The 27,923-nt window shown below is 36.8% G+C and overlaps 1 protein-coding gene across 1 annotated transcript; it reads right to left on the bottom strand.

Moving 5' to 3' along the window:
* On the bottom strand, positions 1-27,431 carry CFAP69 (cilia and flagella associated protein 69). Its single transcript, XM_050970993.1, has 23 exons — positions 27,036-27,431; positions 26,487-26,570; positions 25,083-25,148; positions 23,936-24,045; positions 21,947-22,023; positions 21,103-21,201; positions 19,163-19,312; positions 18,861-19,038; positions 17,994-18,114; positions 16,023-16,071; positions 15,817-15,938; positions 15,128-15,344; positions 14,063-14,227; positions 12,701-12,819; positions 12,166-12,284; positions 11,059-11,140; positions 9,533-9,725; positions 8,884-9,021; positions 6,713-6,789; positions 5,480-5,674; positions 4,423-4,509; positions 2,548-2,652; positions 1-495 (listed from the first exon to the last, which is right to left on the bottom strand). The coding sequence occupies exons 1-23, from the start codon at positions 27,429-27,431 to the stop codon at positions 367-369; spliced, it is 3,078 nt and encodes a 1,025-aa protein (XP_050826950.1). The 3' UTR covers positions 1-366.
* Positions 27,432-27,923: the final 492 nt, after the last annotated feature.

The following is a 27,923-nucleotide window of genomic DNA, read 5'->3' as shown; positions in this document are numbered from 1 at the left end:
ATGTGTTTATGTGAAGATTTATCACCCTGTTCAAAGAGATGCTTAGAGTGCAATGCATGGAATGTGTCAGGAAGAGATGGAAATGAAAACACTGGACCTGCTGACAAGTGGATATTAGCACACAAAGTCACTAGACTAACACACCTTTGTACCATACTGTACAGGGGACTTTATTAAACATCCCCACATTATATTAATTAAGGGAAAATATAATTGCACTCTTTTGTTATTCTAAGCAATTTTTCAAGTCATTAAAAACAGATTTTATCTTGTATCTACATATAGGTAACTACATATTAATATACCACTCTTTGGAACAGCATCCATTCGACAGATACCAATTTTTTCTTGACTGAGTCCAATGTTTTATCTCTTTTGATCACTTCTGAAGGCTTTTTTACCAGCAGAGGACTTTTTAGGAGCGTGGTCTGTATCAGCCAGTGGCTCTCCCTGATGAGGCGCACTTCCCACAGTTACACAGCGACCAGGTGTGACCTGAAATACAAAATAAATACATTGCTTGACTCTCATGCTAGCATTTAAAATGAGAGGAGAGTTAAATCATGAACTGCCTTTTGAAAATATTATTCCCTTGGTGGAGATGCCCTCAGGTTTCTGAGGGACACTAAAACTATCCTTTATAGTAAATTCACAGTTTGTTTCCATCAATACAAAAGAAAGGAGAGAGTGTTTTTTCAGTGGGTACTTTTACCTGCTCTGTTTTTCTGCCTTCATGTCTGATTTATGAATTGCAAAAAAGAAAATCAAGCCTTTATCCAACAGAAGTTTGCTGTACAATGTTGCTTGGATTTGTATAGGATGTCAGCCACAGTCTGTGACCTCAGAATTTCACCATACATTATTACTTATTACTCCAAATAAGTAAAAAAAAAGAAGAAAAAGAACCGGCCCTCTTTCTCTCAAAATGCAATTGCGTAGAACTACTGCTGCAGGAAATCTCCAAGACTGAAAGACACATACCCTTTCCAGATTCATTACTGCTCTTTATACTGAATAGGTTGGGGGTCTTGGAATAAAGATCCCTGAGTGACAGCTCTGTCTTCTAATCATGACCTCCTCAAAAAAAAAAAAAAAATTCAACTCCTTGCATGCACGTAGCTCACATGTTTGATTAGTTGACCTTGACTGGTTTGCAATAACCATCTTAGCTAAATCTTCATCTCTCCCTGCTGAGGGTGCTTGGCAGATTGTTGCATTAAAAAATTTTCTAGTCATGTCTGTCATTTGTAATTTTCCAAAGCAAAGTACCTGAGGAATGTTATATGATGTTGCTGATACATTCGTTTTCTCAATACACCTATTCTGTAAAATTGACTAATCTTTTTTATCCACACTTATTGAAATATTGATTGTAGAACCATGAAGGTATTTTCTTGTTAAATCCTCTCCCTCTAAGATATGAAAATTCATAGCTTGAGTTTCAAGCCTTTAAAATAAAATCTAACAATATACTTCTCTCCACTAACAAAATCCAGATTACTCGTACTTATATCAATTTTTTTCAGATACTTTCTCCAAATTATTGCTGTTTAACAGTCTCACTGTTGTTTATGCAAGTACCTGAATAATTGTTCCAGCCAATCTCATCTTGCATTCCCACATGTGTCCCTCCATATCTTTCTGAAGTTTAAGATAATGTAGGAAAAATCCTAGTTCAGCATTCTGAGACAATCCCCTTGCTTCCTATTAGGTTCCTTGCTTCTCCATCACATCAAACATGAACTTCCTTTTTTCTTTTTCAATTTGGAGCCACCTTAGTTGTCATGATTATTCATGCCAGAGAGCCCAAAATAAAATCTCTTGCCTTCATACAAGTTTGAAAACAGCACCTCATGTTTATTCTTTTTCATTTTTCATCACATGTAAGAGTAACTTATAAGCAACAAAGAAATTTAAATCCTCCTTAGCTGTGATACTTACATGGAAATAATCCAGTTAGCTCAAAAACAGTTCATTGGCTAGACTGAGGATTCCCTCATGTTTTGTCAAAACTCAACATCTAAATATGCTGTTAGGTGTGAATAAGATCTCAACAAAGGCTTTTTATTTTCTCTCACTTCAATTAACTGATAGGAATGAGAACAGAACGGTTTCTGCAGATGCAACAAGTGGTGTATCTGCAGGCAGTCAGGGACATGCCACTGATGAAGAACACCTCAATGGACATATCAATGGTTGCACAGATGTACTCAACAATGAAAGGAGCAGGTCTTGACCTCAGCAAGGTTTTCCTGAATGGCTGTCTCATGACAGGTACATGTCACATAGCAGAGGGCCCATCTTGCCCACACTTTTTCTGAGTAATCTGCAGATCTAAATCTCATTCTGGCCAAGTCTTGTCTAAGGCTATGTCAGAACGAGAAGTGGTGATTTGCAGAAGATACTACTTCTTTCTTATGTACTTGGAGCTTGTCAACATAAACATTATTAAAGAAAGCGTAAGCAGCAGCATGGATACAGCCAGAACAAACCCCATACCTTTTACCTATTCGTGAAAATTAAACAGTGTTATTTAGGATTACTTACTGTTAGCTGGAGTTTTGGAATATCAGTAGGATGGTCCAGTCCATTTGGAACCTTTATCTTAGATCTGGAAGCCTCTATTAATGTTCCCTGAAGCATTTTTGCTTTCTAAAGATAGTCAGAAAAAAGGTAAAATTGTTTTAATCTACATTAATTGTGACATTTGCACTCATTTGAAAATATACAAAAAAACATGACAAAATAAATCAGGTTATAATTCTATTTGCCTTTAATTGTAACTACCCTGTTTTTTGACTCTTTCTCGTAGTGAATACCCAAAACCAGAATAAATGGTCGTGGCAAGGGTGGGAAGGGAATCCCTGCATGCTCTGACCTGCGGGCTGTGCTCTGTGCAATGCAGACCTTGGTGCTGTGAGCCTTCATGGCCACAAGAGCACACTGCTGCCTCACAGTCAGCTTTCACCCCACACAGAGCACACAGCCGCCTCTCCAGGCAGACCCAGCTGGACTGAGGCATCTTAACACAATCTCAATATATCCCAGGTGAATGACTAAACATTTTCATTTCCTAAAATTCATGAGCTTTTGGTCAGCCCATCCATCCAGCTTCTGAATAGCAACCCTATCTCCCAGCATACGGAGTGCTTCCTCCAGCTCAGTGTCACAGAACTGCAGAATCACAGAATGATTTGGATTGGAAAGGACCTCAAAGTTTATCTAGTTCCAACTCCCATGCCATGGGGCAGGAACACCAGACCAGGCTGTTCAAAGCCCCATCCAACTTGGCCTTAAACATTTCCCGAGATGGGGCATTCACATGTTGAACTTGATGAGGATGGATACTGATTCAATATCCAAGTCACTAATGAAAATGTGAAATCAACACTGTATTATCAACCCTGTAATTAACTCAGAGGAATATCACACAAAACTGACTACAAGTTAAACTTCAATCACTGACCACTGTCCTTTAGAGCCCATCAATACAGCCAGTTTTTCCCACAGCTTGTAGTCCACATGTAAATAATCTAGTCAATGTATTTCAATTTTGACTACAAGAATGCTACACAGGACCATGCTGAAAACCTTGCTAAAGCCAAGGGAATAGGGATCCCCTTCCTCTTTTTCCAGAACAAATAATTTTATCACAGAAGGCAACTGTGTTGGCAAGGCATGATTTATCCTTGGTAAATTCATGACAGTCTATACCAATCTCCTTCCTCCTCATGTGCCTAAAACTGCTTCCCAGTTTAACTCAGTTAAAACTAATGAGTCTGTAGTTCCTCTGTCCCTTTTTCATTTCTAATTCTAGCATACATCTTTCCATAGGCCAGGGAGATGCTTGCATAGAAAGAAAATTGTTCTCCTTTGCAAGTCCTTTCGAAAATGAAGAAAAATTAAATTCAGCTGCCAAAGTTTTTCTTTTAAGTCTGATTTCATTCATTTTCTAACTTAGTCTAGTTGCCAAACCCGGACTCTAATATTTTTATGTTGTTTTGGGAAAGTGAAAATATTGCAAGAAGAAACTCCTTTCATCATAACATATTTCCCATCTTGAAAGATGTTTGCTGTACTATAAAAAGCGAATGAAGAATTAGAAAAAATAAAGAAAAGTAGCAACGAACAGACTCATAGTTTCAACAGTTTTAGAAGAAATACACATATATACACCCACTCCTCAATTGCAAGTGACAATGCTGATCCCCAATTTGTGGTTGATGTCAGAAGAATCAAAAATTGTAAAACTTTTCCAATACATCTTAAGGGTTACTTCTTCTATGTCTGTGTGAATATAAAAGTTACTATCACTTCTACTTGAATATCCTTATAATTCATATGCATCAAGAAATGTCTTTGGAACTTCATAATTATTATAACATCACAATTGTCAATTTCTTGCTTCATCAGGTTTCTTACCTTCAATTCCTCATAGTTTGATGTCCGAGCCAAGAAATTTTCCCAGGATTTATTTATCATTTCTTTCTGTGTGTGGGTAGCTTTGATCTATAATGGAAATGAGATTTACAGCAGCAACACAATGCTGGTATCAGATCTCTTCTGATTTCATTGCTTGTGCCTTTTGAAAAAAACATTCAGCTCCACCCCTTTGGCTACCTTAGCTCATCCCTCTCATCGGGGATTGGACAATAATGTAGTAAAGTATTTGCCCTTTAAAAACCGCACTTATGCCCCGCCCTTATAAACAAAGAGGTCTTTGCGCAAACTAATTTTCCTCACTTCCAGCATGTATGTTGGATGAGGTTCAGCTCTTTCAGGAATACTTTCTGTATATTCTTACTCTCAAATGCTGAGTAAAAGAGACAGAATCAGTTCAGGTGACAAAAGTGCTGTCATCATAATGCAGGACAATCCCTCAAAAACACTATCATGAGATTTCAGACAACTGGACCAACTGATCTTATTTCTCAGAAAGCAAGAGAGGGTGAGACAACAGATGAGCAAAACCATGAAATTTCTGCCTTATAAACAAAGCTGGAAAATGTCTATACCTTCTCATTTTCAGCATGCTGGGAAGCACAAAGCCCTACTTTCTGAAGTAATAAAGGCCTGTGAATATTCAGCAAGGGAGCTTATAATAGAGACTTATATTTCATTCTAAGAAGGTGTAGTTGTAATAGGTACTTGGCACTGTCATCTGCTACAGATGAACACGAGTGCAACTCTATAGTAAAATTATGATCATTTCTCATTACCCCATTGCTGATGCATCACGGATGATACTGCTTCATTTTTTCATGTTATTCTCTAAATACTGTGGAATTTATAGAAGCTGGGAGGACTGAGGTTAACCTAATTTAATTTAAAGTTAAAATTTGGCTGCTGAGACAGATTTAAACTTTTCAAGCAGTGTTCACATACAGGATTCTCAACATTATATAATAAGAAAATCTGCATATGAGTGGGAAAAAAAGCTTAGGTGGGTTTTCCTTATTTAAATACTCCTTTGTCTTACTTTCTGGTAAGTTTTTTTCTCTTCCTGGATTTTCTTGCGGTGTTGTTTTCCAAGCGCTTCAGTCTGCAGAGCAGCAACCATTTTTCCAGTATTTTCTGACATCTCTGAAATAAGTTTCAAGGCTCTCTCATCTGCTGTAACAGGCCTGAATTCTTCTTTTATTTCTGCAGATATTTCACTCCAAACCTCTCCAACCTGTGTGTGAAACATACACCATATGATTCAGTATTTATTGCATTATTCAGTTCCAATTATTCAAAATAAAACAGAGCAACCATCTCCTTATTTTTGTTTGACTTTTTAAAATTTTTATTCAAGGTTAGACTGCACTACTACTATGCCAGATTCAGTCATGATAAGCCTCCCTAAGCCTTCCCAAGACCAAACTTGATTCAAAGAGGGGCAACAAGAATGCTGATAACTACAGAAATTCTGAAGAAATAGCTTCAAGATACCAATTTACAACAGCAAAGTGTTGAGTCCTACTTCCTACTTCTTAAAATCTCAAATTGCAGATATTATTGCAACACAAATCATCAACAGAAGCTGGAATTATCAACCAAGTCTTGCTATTTCCTGAACACTGCAAGCTCTCACAGACTTTGTTCCTAAGCATAAATTTATCATAAATTTATCATAAAGCATCTTTTGGGCAAGACAGCTCTCACAAAGCTTGTTACCCTGCTGTAGTCCCTATAGGCACACCTTTCTTAACTTTACACTGGATGGATGGATGGATGAATGGATGGATGGATGGATGGATACTGCACATGAGGACAAAGAGCAAAGCACAGAGGAAACTTTATAAAAATGTGGTTTTAATGTCATTTTTAGTAGTGTCCCCTGAAACTGACCTTACTGTGCAAGGACACAGTCCTACTGTCCCATCCTCCCCCAGTTTCTTACTCCTGGCACATTCTTGTCTTGATCTGGCAAACAGTTATAACCATTTTTTCTGAGTTATTTTAAGCTAGTTTGTAGTCTTATTTGCTGCATGGTCACAAACATTTGTAGCAATATGAAGCAAGAAGATGGGGATTGATGCAATGTTGGAAGTGGGATTGTTTCTTTTGCTGGTGAATACTGCTTTCACTATGTGAAATTATAGGTGACTTGTGACATAGGGGACAGTTTTTGAAGGGTTATTTTGTGTTTGTTTGTTGTGTCCTGAGATATACTTGCTATTTTTGGGAATGCAGGTACAATAGTGTTATTTGCTTGAACTATACTCACTTTAAAGTCAATAAAATGTTGTATAATAGCAAGTGTAACCACATCCTTAGCAGATAAGCCAGGTAAATATTCAAAACCTGAAAGAATATTAATCACATCAGTATGATGAATTTACCTTAAAATATAATATTCTAAAAACATTATTTGTCATATAAAAACATGCAAAATCTTCATCATACATACACCAGTCAGTCACTTTTGATCCTGAGCATTTTTTGCTGATAAAAAACCCCTGTTTCTCTATAATGCACTCTCTCTCTGTACTAAAATCTTTACTTATAAATGACTCTGTCAGCCTTCCAAACATTTGTGGTAAGGGTTTGATTTCTATTAAAGCAGACAAACAGCTGAGTCTACTGACCACAAGTTCTAGAGCAGCAGTCCAGCACATAAAGAGTTTGCTTTAACTGTGAAGTAGCCAACAGGAAAATTATACTAGTGCTTTGTTCCAAAGCTGGGAAATGAGGATGTCCCTCCATCTTGTAGATTACTGTCTTCAGCATAATGCCTTGAGCATCATGACTCCATCTTTAAAAAATATTCCCAGTATGTGGAAAAGAATAAGGTAGGGAAATATGGTTGCTGAGACTATGGTTCATTTTTTTTTTGCACACTGATAGTAGCACTTAATTTAAAAAAATGTAAATATAGTCTATCAAATCTCTTTCTAGACTTCATCATATCATCTGTGTGGTAACTGGGAAGGTAGTATCTGCCTAGAGTATAATTACATGATGTTTTGAAGCTAAGAAATACCATAAATAAAGACCATTTACCACCACTGCTCTTCTAGATTACAGGCTGTTATGGAGGAACCCAGGAAGTTGCTGACAAAAGACTACAAAATATGTCCTTATGTTATTGTCAAATTTCATATAATTTCAGTACTTCACAGAAGACAGTACAATGTATATAACTAACATGGAGGATATCTGTGAATATAGAAGAAAGCTGAAAGAAAATCTTATGCCTTTTTATTTCAGTAAAGAATCCAGCTGTGATCCAACATTTAATATAATTAACACTACTAAAATTAGTAAGAGCCTGGAGCTCCTACAAGAGAGGAGCAAGTAGCTATAGATTATTAGAGAAACTAAGGATGTTTTCAAACCAGCTCTTTCTCTAGGTAAATGGCAGAGAACTGGCTGAAGCAATCTCAGAACAATTACTATTATCTTTGAACCTGCAGAGGATGAACATGAAAACAAAAATAAGCCCAAAAAAACCCTGAAATAAATAATTAGACAATGTTTATGCAGCTAAATGTTAACAGAAAAAAAAAATTAATATCCAACATGAATTACTGAAAACTAAGACCCAACTTTTGTCTACAGACAGAAAAAAATATCTCATGGATGTGGAAGAATTTATCACTTAATCTTGAGTTCAGTCTAGGTTTTAATACAAGGGTATAATGAGTATTCATATTCAGTTTACAAAAAAAAAAATTAACAGGGACTGCCACACTTTGAAAAAAAATATTAAAATGCAAATTAATCTTGCCACTCTGAAAAACTATCTAAAACCACAGAATTTAATTCAGTAAGGACAAATAGAAAATTCTAACTTTAGGAATAGCCACCTGTACAACATTCTAAGTTGAATTAGCAAACAATATCATGCCGCTAGGAATACAGCTGTTGTTACATTTATGTCTGAATGTTTATTTACAAGACGTGTAGAGTAACATAACTCTATTTGGCTGTGAGGCTTCTGCTGGAGTACTGTGTTCAGCTTTGGTATACTATAGACCAAGAAGAATTTCAATTGGAAAGACTACAGAAAAAAACAAGAATAACTAAATATTTAATGTTAGAAAATGCAATCAATGAGTAATATCTTTCTAAATCTAGAGAAATAAATGTGCTAAAATATGTGAAAGAGATATTGTTTGTAGGAAAATAAATTGCAGAGAATTTCAAGCAAATTTTAGGTTTATTCCTAAGAAAATTCTTCTTGGTGGTAAGGGCAGCAAGGTAGTGGGGAAGTCTTGAAATCCCAATAAAGAGGGACTTAAAAAAAAAATGTAATGACCAAGCATCTATCAATTAGAGAGTACTGATGCTGAATCACAATGTTTCCTTTGACTTTGGTTTTTTTTATAGTAACTTTATTAATAAGTTTAGTTTAATGACAAATATGACACTAACAAGGCATCTCCTTTGTCTTACCTAGCTTGCAAAATATTGAATAAATTTTTGCCCGTAAGCTCTCTGAAATTTCCATGACAGAAATGCTGGGACAGCTGGCAGGCACTGGAATGACCTTTTGCTGTTTCTGGAAGCTGGTAATAACAGGTCTCTTGAAGTCTAATATAAAAACACAAAACCAGAGTAGAAGAATGAAGTAGTAGTATGTTCCCAAACTTGAAGGGAATCCATTTTACTTTGTGGACACCATGTAAATAATTTTGATTGTTTGGCCAAGAGTTTTAACATAATCTGGGTCAGGAAATTTTAATCAGCATGACTAAAAATTTGTGAGAACAGCACTCACTTCTTTTTACAACACAGAACAAAATAAAATGCCTTTCATGGAAGAAATTAAGCAGTTTAACTGTCTAGCATTAGAAAAGCTGGTCATTGTTCTGTTCAATACTTGGTTCATTCCTGGCCGATCTAGAAAATGCCATATAGTGGCCAGAAAAACAAATGAATAACTGAAATGAAATAAAAAATAAATGAAATGGAAGGAATTTTAGGTTTGGTAAGAATTACAGTGTAAAGTTATAAACGCTGTTATTTACTGTCAGAATTCAGACTACAAAAGCAAAGAATGTCATTGTTTTACTGGATTGCTCACATGCATCACAAAACTTACCTACAATCTTTCCATATTGATCACGTTTGACTCCCAAGTCCATCTCCTCCTGTCTCCATAACTGTATTAGAACCTTAGCTGCTGTTTGACCTCTCTTCCCTCGCCAGATATTCATGTGTAAAATGGTTTGAGCGTTGTCCGAAAATTCAACCAAGAGTCCAAGAATTAAATTGCTCAGGTTCTTTTCCTGTAGCTTTATCAAGGATAAAGTAAAGAAAGTTTTAAACTGTTCAAAACACAGTGATGTCTTCTTTCTGAGAAATTATGTACTATGTAATCAAGTAACTGCAAGCTTTTAATCACTAATATTTGCACAAAATTGGTGTATAAGCTTGTACATCCTTAAAGTTTCTGTCATCCTGCTACGCAAAGTTCCATAAACCAAGGAACATGAGGGTAGGATCATAAAAGATGCATTCCTGTGTGTACAATCACACAGTAGTTTTTGTGTACATGGCTCCAGGATCATATGCTGGAGAAGACGCTGCTAGCAAGGTTTATTGTTGTAAGAAAGAGAACTCTGAAGGCAGAGGCTGAGCAGTACCTCACAGCACACCTTCTGTTTTGTGGCTAGATCTTTCAGCAGCAGCTGAGAGGAGGCAAGGGCTTCAAACTGAGAAAGTGTCAGTTTAGATTAAATATCGGGAAAGAATTCCTTCCTATGAGGCTGATGAGGGACTGGGAAAGCTTGCCAAGAGAAGCTGTGGATATCCCAACCCTGAAGGCTGGACAGGACATGCTGGATGTGGCTTTGAGCAACCTGATCTAGTGGAAGGTGGCTCTGCCCATGGCCAGGGGAGTTACAACTGGGTGACGTTTAAGGAACCTTCCAACCCAGGCCATTCTATGATTCTGTTGTTCTGAGGGTCTGCAGCCTTGCACTGCAAGAACATCACATCACATCACATCACATCACATCACAGGGCTGACAGCACAACCAGTGTGAATGAGGAGTGAATGGCCCAAGGAAGGTGCATTTTTATTTCCTAAGAGGTGAGATGTCTGTGCCAGCTCCATGTCCAAGATCCACAGAAGTAGCTATACACATAAGATACATGTACAAGGTAACTTAAACATAAAACTTAAACATAAACATAAACATAAAAACTGTTAAAGCCATTGAGTGTTCTCACTAACTTCAATGTGAAGAACTGAAATGCTTTTCTAAAGAGAGATGTCATCCAAACTGAGAGCATAGTTTGGTTTTCTTTTCAAAAATAGTACAATTTTGCTAAATTAAAAACTTCCTCGGTCAAATAAGTATTAAAAAAAAGAAAAAAGATACAGGGAAAACCTATACAATAATTTCTGAGCAGATATCTGGGTCAGTTAAATATACTTGGGTCAGCAGATATCAGGCAGTTAAATATACTTGGGTTTTTTTGTTTGTGTTGGTTTTTGTTTGTTTGTTTGTTTGGGTTTTCGTATTATACCAGTCTTAGGAGATACTGCAACAAAAATAACACAATTTGCCATGTTGTTTTCCTACTCTTTCATTCTACAAAGCCAATAATAGAAATACCTACTGCCAACAAATCCATAAGGAGAAAAATGCCCTGTTTTTCAATAAAAGAGTCCTCTGCAATGTAACATCCAATGACACAGGACCTTAAACAGAAATAATATCACTTATGTAGAAACACTTTTATGATTCTGAACATTCTACAATCATCTAATTTATTTTACTGAATTTCATACCATTTGGTATGCAATATGCTTCACACCTTCAGGGAGTAGAAAAATCATGTTTCATGTGCCTTTTCATTTACACCTATAAGTAAATATACCTTGCTTGACTGCTTTTTCTTCTCCTGCAGGTGGCACACCTTCCTTGAAGCAACCTGACAATTTTGGCAGGCTCTCAATGAATTGGAATATGTATTTGAACTGAAACTAACTCAGTAAACTAGTTTAAAATTTAACCAGGTTATGTCCCTAATCTGGTTTATTGTAGGGCTGTGTGAATATTTCTGCCAGCAAAAACAAGGGGGTGAGTCAAGCAATACTTTTTTTGTCAACAGTTTGCTTCTCCCAGATTAAAATGATCATAAAGCCAGCATTCATGTTGCTGTTACTGTTATATTTCCTCTGCTATGGTCATTAACAGAGAAACTAAAGAGATCTCCTGTATCAGTATTTGCTCCCAGCAAACATATTTGATTTTTAATGTATTTATCAACCTCTGCCTTTAAACAAATTAAGTTTTTATTTTCCTCCTGTGTACTGGCAATCTTTAAAATATTTCTAGCCCAATATAGCCAGTTTACAGACAATTCTTATGTTTACATAATTTTTTGCTAATATTGGTCTATTCTTGACTGCTGTTTACCTCTCTAAAGTTATTTACAGACTCTAACCATATGCCTCTCTAACAAAGTCTTGAGTAACTCTGCATGTCAGGAGGTCACTCTGTGTGGGGAGTGAGGTTGTCCCACTGAATCTGTATTTAGAAAACCTTACATGCAGTGCATTCCATTTCTTTTGCAAAATTTTTAATTAGTCAAATTTTATGAAGAATTTTTAAACAGAAGAAAGGCCTATATGTGCAGAGAAAGGTCATAGCATTGCAGACCTAAAAAAAATACAAGACTTGACATTTTTCCAAGTTACTGCTGTTAAAATACTTCACTAACCGCAAGCAGTCCAGTGCACTGAAGAGGAGATAACTGTAGCCTAATCTACAATAAAAGCTCCTTGTATCCATCTTTAGGAATGGGATGAGTATACTGATTCCTTCACAGCTGAAGAATTCCTGTTGAAATGTTAATTAAAGCAATGTTTCTTAAGCCATATTTACTAAATTTAAACATGTAAGAAAATACAATGGAAAATGTAAATATATTGCAATAAATTTGGTCCACTTGTTAGAGCAGGATGTGCACATAGGAAAAAAGATTTTCAGTTTTTCCAAAGTGCTAATTCATTTCTTAACACACTTTCATATATCAATTTCAAAATAATGTAAATTAACAATCAAATAGGTTTAGCACTTGCTAGTGGATTTTTGAATGTTTTATATTTTAGCTGAGTCAAGAAACAGGACTTGATAACAATGAACTGCAATTGACACTTGCTTTTCAATTAAGACACAAAAAAGCAGTCTCCCTTATAAGGAAATATAAAACATTTTGACATTTTCTGCCCAGTATAAGGGAGAAAGATACATACCTTTCTGTTGTCATCACTTTCACAGAGAATAGACAAAATAAATAATACGTCAGTTTGGATTTCCAGTAGAACATTACTTTCTTTTTCTTTAAATTTGTCTGCTGCATACTTTAGGATGTCTGTAAATGGATATATTTTATATATATGAATACCCCAATACAAATGTCAACATTCTATTACAGCTGCTGCTTTTTACAAAACTCAAATTTATATGAAAGGCTTTTTAAAGTAAGTTCAGTTTTATCTCCTGTGTTTCAATAATAGCTTCCACAAATGGTGCACTCTGATGCTGCAGTTTCATGGCCTTTACTCTTAGTGACAGAGTTAATGACAGCAGCTTGCACTGACTTCTCTCTTGCTCACACTCTGTGCTGCCCCTGAGATTGTGCCAGTGTAAGGAACTCAGGGAACTGATATGAATTAAAGAACTCTAAGAAAAAGACAACAAACTGGATGGTTCACTCTACTCCATAGCTTCACAAATGTTTGAACTGACAGTGGAAATGTGGGAAAGACACAAAATACCATCATTGCTGAGAAAGTCAGCCTTGGAACCACTATGTGGAAGAGGACATTCATACATAAAACTCCCCTAGAGTAAAAGTTTCTTTATTCTGATATGTAAGGTATAGTATTAATTTTGCTTTCACTAAAAGCTGTAGGTTTCCACAGAGTTTTCACTGGAGTTGAACTGAGGCTATAAAATAATTAATATCTAGGCTTTTTATTAGAATACAGTCTTTGAACTCCAAAGGATCTTTCCTGTTTTGTTTCCTTCAGAGTACTGAAAACTTTCTGATATTGTAAGAAAAGAACTTAAACCAGCTTGTTTTGGAACTTAAACCAAATTTAACAGTAGGTATGTGTTACTGAACAAGAAATGCTCTAAAATTGCAGGAGCAGTGATTAAGAAGTTTTATTCTGCTTTTTTCTTCACATTGTTCATACAAAGGTACCTTTTTATTATTTTTATTCTATGTTAATGAGGAGTTGGGAAAAACAACACCCTGATAGACCTAGGTGGAAAAATACTCATGGTCTGGAATTTCTGGGGACTGCCACAATGAAAACAAGATCTACCAAGTGCAGTAACATAAAGTGAGAAGGGGCAGCTTTTCCTCTGAAATTAAATCTGTAGACTTTTAAAACTGTCTGTTTTGCTTAACTCATTCAATGTGCATTGAAATGGAAAAAAAAAATTAACATCAAATCAGTTACATCTTGGATTAATTATCTGAGGTTTTTTTAGTTTTTCAGCAGTCAAAGGACACACTAAAAACAGGGGGCACAAAAACGCATGAACATTCTCAGTGTCAACAGAAATGTACTAATTAAAGAACAGCAATACAAATTGTGCTTTACCCAGTAGCTGGCTAATTGCTCCCTGGTCACACAGATTAGTGGTCACAGCGTCATTATAAAGGGCCACAACAGACCTAAGAACTCGGATGCCGTAGCACAGTTGTGCGTGTTTGGTGCCACGACCACCTGTTCCATGGAAACTGTTACCTCGACCAAAGAAAGGATCTGTGGAGCAATCACAACCAATACTGGTTTTGGCAGACAATCTATGTTCAGAATAATGTGCTTAGGAAAAATAAAAACAAAACAAACCAAACCAAAAAAACACAAAAAACCCCCAAAAACCCAAACCACAACAACAGCAAAAACCCCTAAACCGTGCTAAAGTTAGAAATTATTCTTGTTTAAAACCATCTAGTAATAAGCCTTTTTGTGTAGAACTATACTTTTTACATGCATAAGAATGGTAACATTTTGGTCAACATTTAAAATTATTATACATTTTTTAACCTTACTAGGTTCATGAGCAGTTTTACAAACTCAAAATATGTTATGTTTGGTATGACATTTAATATCAACTTTTTGATCTCCATTCAACCCAACTAAAAATTTCTTAGGAAATTTCTTAGGAAACCTAGGAAGACATACCAATTTTATGATGAAAAATACCTATCCTTAGAAATCTGGTCAATAAAACTGAGTGCACTTGGTTCTATTTTTGCTTAGCCCACACTCTTATCTGATGCCCAGAAGCCAGCTGTAGTCTGGAACCTGTCTCACCATGTACAACTCTGAGTTAACATGTCCTGTCTCATGGCAGGAATTCCTGCTTGGACTTCTTGCCACAAGGGAAGGGCCTGGCTTACTTGAAACACAGACAGTAGAGGTGTTTGTCTGAAAGAACATCAATATAGTGGTACACAGGGAGAGGGGCACCAGCTCATCCTTCAGTAGGAAAAAAAGGATGGTTGGTTGTTTTTTGGAAACATTTGCTTCCTAGGTGGCCTATGAAAAAGAATGATTCTGACATCATGAGTTTTACATTTTCCTTCCTTTCAAAGAAAGTAGGTTCAGCTGAACTGTTTTGAGGTTACCTCTATGTGAAAGCCATGAGTACCCACTGACCTTGGCTTACACACCATTCTAGAAACACCAGGAGAAGAGTATTCCCTTGGCAGGACAAATATTTGTCTAGTAACAGAGGAGCCACTGAAGCTAAAACAGCAATTGCATGAAGCTGTAATTCTTCATACTGGGCAACAGACCAGCCAGGAAATCCAGGCTTTGGATTTTTTTTTACATAATAAAGCAAAGCTGGAATCACGTGATTTTCAGTGAGGAGCTGCAGAGTCCAGACAAAGAAAAAGAGAGACAGTTTACAGGTTTCAAATGCAAATAAGAAAAATCTAAAGGGTGAGTCAACTTTATCTGTCCTACAATAACAAAGTTAATTTTTAATTGAGAAAATATGTCATGAACACTACAAGTACAGGCAAACTCTTTTTATATTCTGTAACTTTCCCAGAGATTGTGGATTGCTAAATTTTATTATATTCTCCAGGTGTATTTCAACAATGCTCTGCAGTCACTTGTCAGCAATTTCCCTAGCATGGTCTAAGTTTGTAACTTTCGAAAAGAGAAATTGTATGCTACTTTCCAACAGTAGGACTTGGTCTGAAGCTATGAATGGATTCTTGATTTGGAGAGCAGAGAATTTCAGTGTACTCTATTACAGTAGATGGACAGATAAGTAATATTCTCACGATTCTTTTGTCTTTTTTTTTAATTATTATTTCTGTACTGTTACAACTTACCTGTGCAGAAGATGTGTCCTTAGATAAGATTCCTATTATATTAAATAGTAACTTCTTCATCTCAAAATCCTCATAGGAGTAGGTAAGTTTAAAACCTTTTACCAGAGGATTGGGAAGTTTAACTATGATGGAAATGGTAGATAAGTTACAAAAAAATCATAATTAAAAGCAAAAATTGTGTAATTATGCACTATGGAATCTCTTACCTTCAGTACATGTTGCAAGTACTATTAAGATCTCTGCAAATCCACTTTCCTAATAGGCATTCAAAAAACACACATTAATTAAATTGCAGTGAAATTAAGACTTATGATTTCATTCTGGCTTGACTTTTTTCTTCAGAACACAGAATTTAATGTATCCTATGGCAGAATAAACAGAATTTTATCAAAGAATTGAACAACCATTTGGACATTATACAACAATAACTAACTGCAGTCCTAAGGGCACAATTAGTTAAACCCATGTTTCATTCAGTACAAGTCTGAACTTCTGTGGGGAAGTCCCAAACACTCGTATTCACTTCTATAATCTAACACAAAAAAATATTCTCAGTGCTTTAAGAACTGTTTTTTAAAATGCAATTGGTCATGTTTTACATCAGGGTCATCAGTACTTATGAAAACTGCATGTATGGGCAAGAAGAATTTACCAATGCCACATATGAAAAACTCAGAAATAAAATCTTGTAAATCACAGCTCCTAGAGAGCTAACAGAAGGACAACAATGTCTGATATAACTGTGGATAAGACCAAAGCCAGGAGGTGTCTATGCAGCACATCAGAGGCAAAGGAGAGTTGTTTCTGAGGTAAGCAATTAGCTAACAGGCTTTTTTCTAACACAAAGATAACAATATCATTATGAACTTTACATACATTTTACAGTTTGCTTGTGATGAGAAGACTTTTCCTTTTCATTGGCACAGACTCCTGTGCTGATTTGTGATCTAGTAAAATACAAAACTGACTTTTCTGAAGTTGCTTGGATAGCATATTAGGAAGAAAAGGGAACATTCTGAAGCAAATTGCTATAGTGTTATCTATAAGGCAGAATCAAATGGTAATGTTAACGTCTTTTCTACCTGATATTTATAGCTTGTTAAATCTCTAGGCAGGCTGAAAGTAAAGAATGTAAGTTAAATTGTTTTAATATTTTCTTTGCATAAAAATAATTTTTCTTCCTTTTAGTATAAGGAATTAAAAATACATATCTTGTTTACTTACTTTGTAGGAATAAAATACCCTGTTTCTACAGCCAGTTAAATATTTTGAATGTTTTAGATATTCAATATGTTGCTGCAATAGTATAACAGATATTTCACACTAGTTGGTATTAAATGAAAAGCTTGAATGAAAAGTTTGTAATCTTCATTTAGTAATACAGCCAATTGGTAAACTTCTTTTCAAGAGGAAAGTAATATATTCCTGAACAGCCAATTAATCCACAGGGATCTGACTGCTTAATTATTCAGTATGTATGTCACAACTTCACTTGAAGCTGTAAATCTCAAGTGTAAAACAAGAGACTAAAGCAATATTAACATCTATATAAAGTTAATTTCTCGGCAGGTTTCTCATAAAAATTCTAGAATATTACAAAAGAATGAGTCATCTACATTTCAGGCAACTCATGGTAGTGCATTATGTGATGGAGTCTTTAAAAGAATTTATGAGCCTCTTATTAACTGGACCTAGGTAATTATTTTCTCAGAATCTTACTTAGAGCTCCTGAGCTGATTTTTGGCCACCCTTCTTGTTCCCAGTTATGAGGCCCACATTGAATTTGGGTCATCTGAATATAGCCTACCTCCTCAAACATCAAATGAGATTTAGTGCAAAACTCTTTTTAGGAGAATGGTGCATTCAAGAATCCATGCAAGAATACAAGATTTAACATTAAATTTTGCAGATAGATAATGTTAATGTGATTTTCTAAGTATCAAATAAGGCTGATGCTAGTATTCTGGGCTAATTATGTAGAGATTTTAGGTCTCTGAGGTAAAGACAATACAGAAAGAAAAAATTGTTTTTTGCTCAGCAAATCCAAGAAAGAAGAAAGCACTGAAGACACAGGAGAAAAAAATATTAGAACCCTAATGGGGAAGAATACCATTAGGTATGCTTTTAAAAGCAAAGGAAAAGTTATTAGTCTCTAGAATACAACTCTAACTACTTACAATCACAGGTACTGCAGAGTATTCAGCTATTAATGTGGCAATCACCAAGAGGTCATTCCGTAGCTGATGATCGCAGTGCCGGTAGCCACACATGAGGTCTACAAATGCTTCTTTCAAAGCACTTGAAAGAAAATGAAGTGCATTTTACCTTTGCCTTTGATATTTTAATGTTGGACAGCTCTACATATATGAATCCTCACTCAGCATCATACTTTTCAAAGCCTTAGGGTTTAACTACAAGAAAAATAGCTTAAAACTTTATTATGAAGTGGATTCTTTTGGGTACCACCAGACATCCCATTTATTCATAGATGCAAGATGCATGTATTAAAAATTGCATCTTCCATTGTTTGTGTTAAAATTAATTAATACAAAGACAATATTTACTCAAAATTTGGAACTGGACATTGCTGAATGATTATTGAGAAGGAATAGTTTAATCTTATAGTCTAAATAGTTAAAACAGCCTAACTCACTAAGGAAGAACCTGTTATTTTCTCCAGCAGAGATCTAGAAATAAACCTTGTATATCACGACATAGAAATTCCTTGTAATTTTGTAACATCAGCACTTCAACAGTGAAGGAATACTGGCCTGTTATGCCTAAGGTGGAAGCTTCAAAATGCTGCAATTAACTCTTCTATTGTACAAAGCAATAGATAGAGCTGTTCCTCCTGCACTGTGCAGCAGAGCACCTTGTTCTGCCCTCTAACAGCAACTATGTTAATACTGAAAACTTAATGAGGATGTAATCAGAGACCCATTTGCATTTCTCTCAGTTAATTTCAAACAAAACACTACACAACAGAATGCACCAGATGTCTCCAAAATGACAAAATTAATTCATTAAATGCTCCCTGTACTTACTGTACACATTCCAAGCTTCTGAGCTGATAAATAACTTCTTCTTTTGAGGCTTTTTCCAGCAGGTTCCATAGGATATCTGAGGAATGGAACAGCAGCTGTCCTGAGGGATCAGCATCACTTAGACACAAACAAAGCCTGCTGGCTGCTTGGGCCTTCACCATTTGTCCACAACTTATTTCTGAAATTATGTAAATCAGAGTAATTAATTCTCTATAGGTCAGTAATTGTTTCAGGCATGTTCAGAGAACAAATGATCTAAGATCAATGGTAATAAGATTATTGAAAGAACAGTTTGTACTAACCAGAGGTGGAAAGATGCTGGAGAGCTTTAAGTACCCACAACTTCTCAGTTAGTTGATTTTCAACTAATGCTAATGAATAAACAAGATATTCTGCTATTCCTCCTGTTTCAGCCATCTGGATTTTATAGTTTGGACTAGTTGGCTGGTAACCTGTACATAGAGTAGCTTTAATTAAAATGCAGTAAATACCCAGAATTTTGATTACTTCATAAACTGTTCATGCTTTTTAAAGAAAGGAATGAAAATAAAGTATCATGTTTCAAGCAGTTAAGAAAAACAATCCAATACACAAGAGCTGCTTTTCTGCCTATAACACATTCAACTAACTCACACTCAAGCAAACTTCAATGCTATAGAAACAAATTACATGCTTCTTAGAATTTAGACAATGAAAGCAAAAGCAGGGCTATGGAAGTGAAAAACTTTCTTCAGTCATCAGTAACCCAGTTCTCTTCAGTAGCCTGTTGACTAGAGAACTGTTGCATTCTATCATCATATTACTTAAAATATGTGAATCCAAACTTTGATTTACAAGCTTGACTTTCTAATGTGTCTCTGTTTTACTTTTCTCCATGCATATGCAAATCTGTATTTCATTACTGAATTATGGGGAAAGTGAAGCATTGAGAAAATAAATTTATATTTATATTTATATTATGATAACTCATGAGAGCAAAGTTTATCTTAAGCAGCTTAAAAATATATATATGCATATATACACACTATATATATATATCAAATTTCATAAAGTACAAGATTGATAAATACAGATAATGCACCTGGTGAAATGAGGTTTAACTAAGCACACACTCTGATAGGCTCCAAGTTGATATTACTTTACAGATAAGAGAACTCTTCAGAGCCAGACTTTGGCAAGATTTACATATATGCTTAGAGATGAGATATTTGACTTGAAAAATCAGACTGAAACACATTCTTCATTTCAAGATAATGTATCCTATTTTCTAAATTGGAAGAAGAAAAAAAATTGCTCAATAACATTCACTTCTCCTAATGGAATTATTTACAGATACAGAACTAAATGTACACATAGCTACTTGCAGGATTTGAGTCTTGTTGTTAAGGTAAAAAAAGATTTGGATGCTTTCCTATTTCTAGAATTTTGAAAGGGTTTTAGTAGCAGCAGCTTCTTTAGGTCTCCTAAAATAAATGAAAACTTGTAAAAGGGCACAGGATTAGTGCCCCACTGCAGGAACACAGCAGGGGAGCACACTGACATCAAGCATGCTCCTTGACCTGCACTCCCAAGCCACACTGTGGCAATATTCACTTGACGTTGGCTGCCTACAAAGACAGTGCAGTCTCAGAGCATGGGATGCTGTGCCCCTCTGGGAGGGATCCATGACTGACTTCACCTGACAACAATCTCTGGCACCATCCTAAGAGCCAAAGGAATTGTGTAATAGTGGATTCTGATCATGCCCGAGTTCATGCATAGCCTCCTTCTGCAGAGATAAGTCACACCATTTATTCCAACCTATGCTCAAATGTGTCTGTATAATATGAACTCAAATCAAATTTAAATGGGTTCAGATCTATCCCTCACAGCACAAGCAAAAGCAGAGCTGCTTCTCTCCAGGCTACATATAAAAACCTACATTTCCCTTTTATAATTCTGATTCTAACTGCTTTTCCCCCCCCTCAATTTCATAGATCTTGTACCACTTCACATTTTATGGATGCTATTTAATGCTAATTTTGTAAGTGTAATAATTTATTCCTTGTACATTGATGAACTTATTTCAGATTTAGAATATGCACCTCTATAAAAACATGTTAATTACACATTTGCCAATGTTATATATTTAATATATGAGATACAGTAACCATAGTTCTAAAGAAAAATGAATCAATACCTAATTGAAAGAGGCATTTCAAAGTAGTTGGGATCATTAAAAAATAAAAATACCCTGCTTTACCTGAAAGTAGTTTTCCTGGTAGGTCCATATTAAAAAAGCTAACAATAGTCTTACAGATTTGTATTTTAACTTGAGATCTTGGCAGGTTCATCAAGAAACCTGTCAGAAAGAGAAATAAATGTAATTAACAGACTTTATAATTTTTTTAGAAAGTATTCTTAACACAGTATTCTTATTTTTACAGCACTTAGTATTACCTACAAATCTGTAATTTCATGAGAAGTTCCATCATAAAATATTCAAGAGGCAGAGACTCCCACACTGGAGAGGACAAAGGCATCTTAGAGGAGTAGCCTAAGTTTAATCAAAAAGTTACCTTCTCTGCTTTATGGCTACAGACATTTATAAGGCACTGGATTGTATTCCAGAAGTTGTGGAATTTTGAGGAAAGCTACTAAGCTACTACACTAAGCTGCTGTCATCACTACTGTATCATTAGAAACTCTTCTAAGCAGATATGATATGAAATAAAGGGAGCATAGAAGCAGGAAGGGTAGATGTTCCTGGCATCCCAGGTTTCAGTGTTTACAGAAACTCCCATTTCTCAAAATGAAATGAAACAGACTAGATACATGTTTACTTCTTCATCTGCACTGATAACGGTTTCTCATGTAGCTTTTGACATAGGCAAATAGGTAATTCTGCTAGCCAATCCTCAGGTTAGCTGCAGAGCAAAGTAAAAATTGTTTCTAATATGAAAAAAACCATAGAGGATTGAATGAATAATTTAAAGAAATTACCTACATTTACTAATGTAACAATAAATTAAAGTCATGCTAATAATACAGTTGATTTTATTGTGGCATAATAATAATTGTATTGTGGTGTATCAGGTTACACTCACCCAGATGTGCAATGGATTTTGAAGCTTCAATGGAATAGTTCACTTCATCAGATGATGTCCTTTTTTGAAATGGTAACCTGCAAAATGAAATTTAAAAATATTATAACTATTTAATAGTTAATCAAGTCACCAGAAAAGTTCAGTAGCTCTTCTCTTCTTCCTTGATAATTTTTTCAGATAAGGACACATTTTCTAGGATAAATGCACTTTTTGCAATGCTGATTCTACACTGAAAGCTTCATAATCTGCAATTACATGTTGGCAATTTGTGGTACATGTTCATAGCTAATATTTTCATAATTCAAATATAATGCAACAAGACATGATGAAGAAGCAAATGCAATTTAAATGTGGAAGACTAAATCCTACAACCTAGGCACTATCAGGCTATTACAGAACTAGGCGCAGAGGTGGAAAAAAGGGATCATATCTATGGGCAAGCCCTCTTGAAATGGATAAAAGTAAACCCAATAAACTGACTCCAAATAGCACAACAACAAATTTATTTTTAAAATCAGGATATTAATAAATACTCAACAACATAATCAAAATACTCAGATATGACTTAAACATGTGAGTGCTAAAAATTGTCTAACAGTAAACATTACAATATTATGCTAAGGTCTCTGCAGTACATACTGTGGAAGCAGATCTCCACTAAGTTTACCTCTATAAACTCTGCCAGGGGAAAAGAAAGGAAAGAACAAACAATGGAATAAATGCTGGGGGAGGTAGGGGAGGGAGAAACAAGACATTGAAAAAAAAAAAAAAAGTGGGAAGAAGACAGGTAAACAGAAGCAGTTACAAAAGAGTGGAATATTTTACTGGAGAAATTAATGTATCTGAAACTTAATCCTAAAAAAAAAAAGAAATAAGCCCCTGCCCCTGGTTAAAGGCTTTTCTGTCACATGAAGTAGCAGTGAATTGTGGTGGAATTTCCATAGTACAGAAATTAAAGCAAAACCCAAGGGTGCAATTTTCCGAAATATATTCATTGCAGAAACCGTAATTAGTGCTGAACTGCTCTAAAAGAGGAAAAGTCTCACAGCTACATTTTATCGACTTGATACACTCATTCTCAGTTTGGTCATGCTTCTAGCATACACCAAAGAAAATTAAACTCCATGATGTACCTCCTCATTCCCCACTGTGTGGCAGCAAAAAAAAGCAGTACATCTCAGGGTGCTTAGGGAACTAAAAGATTCAGCTGAGAAATTCTGTGTTTATTAAACCTAACAGCTGAGAGGAAGCTATGTAAAAATTTGTCTGAATATCTGTTTTACTATGCCACTAGGTTTTTTTTTTTTCTTCCTTATTCTGCTGAAATGAAATTAAATACAGAAGTAACTGTAGCTACAAGCATACCATAAATAACTTTACTGAATTATTGAGGAAGAGAAAACTAATGACAAGTGTGGATAACATCTAAATTCTATTCATCAGATTACTTAAAATACAGTATGACAACAAAGATGCCCAAGAGTTCATGCAAGACATTTTTAAAATAAATATAAATCCTGTTGACATTCATTCTCTCCTGTAATATGGCTTATCATTATGTAGTGCTTACCTTCAGGTATTAGTTTTTAAACTCACTTTAGAGCTTGTCTGAAACAGCAAAACACACCTCAGTACCACTTAGCTGCTGAATCCTTTGAGGCCAGCAGTCCCAGATTGACTTAGGCAATAAGAGACCTTGGGGAACCTTGTTTCCAAGCAAGCTGGGGCCCAGCACAACACAGTTTTGAATTATGTAACATGTAACTGCCCAGATGCTGAACTGTTAAAATAGGTTCCTCAATCATGTCACCAGAAACTGGACACAAGTAAAAGACAGTTGATGAAAAGGAAGGATGATCCAATGGACACCTTGCAGTTACAGTGCTTTGTAGATAAATGCTGTATGGATATGCCAGTTTCCTTAGATAAATGTATAAACCTGTTAATAAGCAGTGTTTAAATCTCTAAGAGAGAGGCTGAGGTACTTACCCAAACAATTTAATAAGTTCACATAAAGGCTCAATGAAAGCTTCTTGTTCAAATATTTTTTCTGCACACAGGTTAAGAATTTCAGAAATTTGTGCTAAATCCTCAAGGGGCTTTTAATGTGAAATTAAGGAAATCAGATAATTTGTACCACTATGAATCAGAAGAAAAAGCTGAAAACCGTGCTCATCGCACTTCAAAGACACAAGGAAGAAAAAACAAGGCCAATGTTTACAAAGTTAGGAGTTTAAAAGAAGTATGTGAGTCAATACTTAGGCTTTTGGAAGCAGCCTTATTTTTACATAAGTACAACTTTTGCAAATCTGATTTAGGTGTCTTCTCAGCTAAACTCACTCATTTCTAAAAATGGAGGATGAAAAGCTTTTACATCAAAATGTCAGATTTACCTATCTAAATTCTGAGACAGCCTTGTGATATTTAAACTGTTTTCTCCTCTAGTCCCAAGTGACTAACTGAAAATCTGGACTCAAATACATATGGAGATTATTTAATTTAAGGGTAGAGGCACAAAATCAAAGCTGAAGTGAGACTGAGAGGTTACTACCAATCCACTGACTCACAGAAACTGCCTTGAAGTACACAACTCAGTTGTAATGTGATGCCTTAAATCACTGTGCAATTATCTGAACTGTATGAAATTAATAACATTTTTCCACATGCCAACACCCTCCTTAGTACGTCTCATTATTGGAACCTTTCAGTTTGTACTGTAAATAAGAAAAAGGCTTCAGATAAATTAGTCTGACTTCATCTTTCTTTAAAATGTCTCCTTACTGGAAGTCTATTTTATCTTGCTATTTTATCTGCTGTTTCTTGAGTAGTGGCAATTATGATGCTTTTCTATTCTGAGTTTAAAGTACACCAGTTACATTTTCAACACTTTCAGCCACTGTACAGGTGAGAATCCTCTACTGAATTTTGTGACAAATGAATCTAATATCCAAGAATCTTGTCAGCCTACCAGCCTTGGCTGTGTGCATGCAAGGAGGCCAATGATGAGAATGTGTACCATCATTCCTATTCTCCATGGGGAAGCACAGTACAGCATCAAATACTTTACTGAAAAGTCAGACTATTACCTTACATAAAACACCACAACTTTAGAATTCTAGAGTGGCAAAAAGGATACAAATCCATTTTCAAAATGCTTGACTACCTTCTTGAGAGTTTTCAGCTGTTCTTTTTCAAAATCTTTCTTAAAGAAAAGAATGAAAAGCAGGTTTTAATTGCAGTTTGCCCAAGAACCTTAAATGATTGTGTTTATCCCCTTTTAAGTTTAAATTAAAGTGGAAACCAGATTCAAAAGTTTACAAGACACAACAATATTCTCAAAGTGCTTTGAAGCAGGATTAACTCCATGATGAAGCCCCATTTCTCAGTAGGAAGTCTGTTCTCTTGTAACTGAAGAAGCTTTCAAAAACTCCTGTTCAAACGTGTAGACTCTTTCTCTTAAATTCTTTGTGATTCTTTGTAAAGCACCTAAGAAAACCAAACCTATTTCACACACAACAATGTGTAAACACGTAGATCTAAGTGGCTTAGAGTGCTCTGCCCCACTAGGAAACAGCCTTCAAATTCAAGGCTGAGAACAACTCAAGTGAGGATATGTCAGGCTGTGTCAGTGATGTGCAGTGTCATTTCAGCTCTCCTGAGCACCTGCAACTTGAGGCAGGCCACAAAGTTGTTTCAGGAGTCTGCAAGCCCAGAATCCTATAGCTCCATTTTATCATATCTACAGAAGTGGTAAACAAAAACATATGGCACTTTTTTCTTCAGTCAGTAAGTTTATTCTATCAGCATGTATTAAAAAAGGGGAAGATATAACTACTTGTCTGTGGGGCATTAATTTAATATGTGCTAGGTTTAATCAGCCTGTTATGCTCTTGTTGAGAGCATAAATTATCCATATTTTGGATCAAAGTTATTTGATGGCTTAGTGAATTTAATCTGCCAAAACATCTTGTGGAGACTGAAAATCATTTGTGAAAGCCCATGAGATGATGCTTCTCCTGTGTGTGTAGGTACTTGTATTTATTCTTCAACATTGACCTTTGTATATTTCACCTTCATTTAAAATCATCTCCCTGGAGAACTACTAGCAGTTAACTTGGGCAATTACATAAATTCATGGCATACTTTCAATAAGGTTCTATGTACATTTGTTTCCCAGATATAGGTTTCAGTACTCTAAAATTCTACAATATGCTAGAAATTCTGCATGTCTACTTTTTGAATGCTCATGCTTTTGTCCTTTTTTTAAGTTCCTGAGTGATCTCCTCTTTCTCTATGTATTTTTAAAAAATAAATCCATAATTAACAAAATTTTTAAAAATAACAATTATCATCTTTAGAAACATTCCAATACCAGAAGAAATACTCATCTTTGTGCTCTGTAGCTCCAGCCACCTGTGTTGGATATAATAAACCCATCTGAGTTTATTCAGGGTGGGTGCTAAAGTAACTGTATAACAAATTTGTCAAAACCCCATTAGCACCTGTGTAACAGATCTAGCGAGGTACCAGGGTTACTTACTGAGTCCGAATCTACGAGTAGTGCGATGATGTGATCCAAATCCACTGACCTCAACTGTGTATCCTGAAAAAGCAACACTTTTAACTCTTTTTTTTTGTTTGTTTGTTTCAATTTTGAAATTTTGTTTTTAAGGCGTTTAAAATGTGAAATAGCCGCGTTAAACCAACATGAATTTACTCAGGGACGGGTAAATCCAGACCGTGTGCGAAGCACGCACCGGGGCTTGCTCTCAGTCCGAGAAAGACGGCAGGGCAGGGGCAGGGGCAGGACAGGGCAGGGCGGGGGCAGGGCAGGGGCAGGGGCGGGGCAGGGGCGGGGCAGGGCAGGGCAGGGCAGGGGCAGGGCAGGGCAGGGCAGGGGCAGGGGCAGGGGCAGGGGCAGGGGCAGGGCAGGGGCAGGGGCAGGGGCAGGGCAGGGGCAGGGGCAGGGCAGGGGCAGGGGCAGGGCAGGGGCAGGGCAGGGCAGGGCAGGGCAGGGGCAGGGGCAGGGGCAGGGCAGGGCCAGGCCAGCACCGGGGCCGGGGATGCCCCTGCCCGCTGGAGAGCTCACCTGCGCGGCGTCCGCGGCGTTCGTGCGCTTCTCGCTGCCGCAGCGAGAGGGGCCGGAGGCCGGGGAGCGGGAGGCCGCCCGGGGTTCGGCGGTGGCCAGCGAGGCCATGGCGGCTCCGCGGCGGCGGCAGCGCGGCCCGGCCGTTGCCATGGGAGCGGCGCGGCGCCGAGGCCCGGCCCGCCGGCACCGCCGCAGCCTGCGCGGCCCGGCCCGGCCCGGCCCTCCTGCCGCCTTACGCTGCTCCAGCTCTGCCGTGACACCCGCGTGTGCCGCCCTCCTCCACACGGCCAGAAAAGGCACTTCGTGGGCTGCTGTCTGAACGCGACCTCGGCGAGAAAATAATTTCCCCACACCTACATGCTGCGCGGCTGGAAGGGAAGAGGCCGGTGGGTCCATAACAAATAATCATGATAAAACCCTCCATGAGATGCCACCACGACAAACCCCAGAGAGGAAAGCGCTGCCTGGGGTAGCGTCGCAGCGGGGAAAAGGGCGAAAGCAATCTTTTCTCTGCACAGACTGATACAAAAAAGTAATAGAAGCCGGGACAGAAGGGTGAGGGGATGTAGGTATCTTCTGCTAGCAAACAGTGAGCAGCTGTTTGAATTTAGTTGACAGCTGAGATTCAAGGACAACACATCGCTCGGTGTGCTCACAGGTACTGTACTGGACTGCTCGCTTTAGCCGCCGTTCCTGGGATCTGGACACACTTTGGGCAAGTTGCACAAATGTTACGTTGGATATGCACATATCCCAAGTCTTTGAGGGCCAAACTCGGTTTTCATTGACAAATAATTAACTACAGTGATTCCAAACAAATATTTGAATACGTGAATAAATTTATTAAATGCTAACACATCTGGGAATTTAAACAGCTAGCTTTTATAT

This window comes from Serinus canaria, chromosome 2, assembly GCF_022539315.1.
Source record: "Serinus canaria isolate serCan28SL12 chromosome 2, serCan2020, whole genome shotgun sequence".
Lineage (NCBI taxonomy): Eukaryota > Metazoa > Chordata > Aves > Passeriformes > Fringillidae > Serinus > Serinus canaria.
The sequence above is the reverse complement of the archived record's forward strand: the minus strand, read 5'-3'. Positions and strand labels throughout refer to the sequence as shown.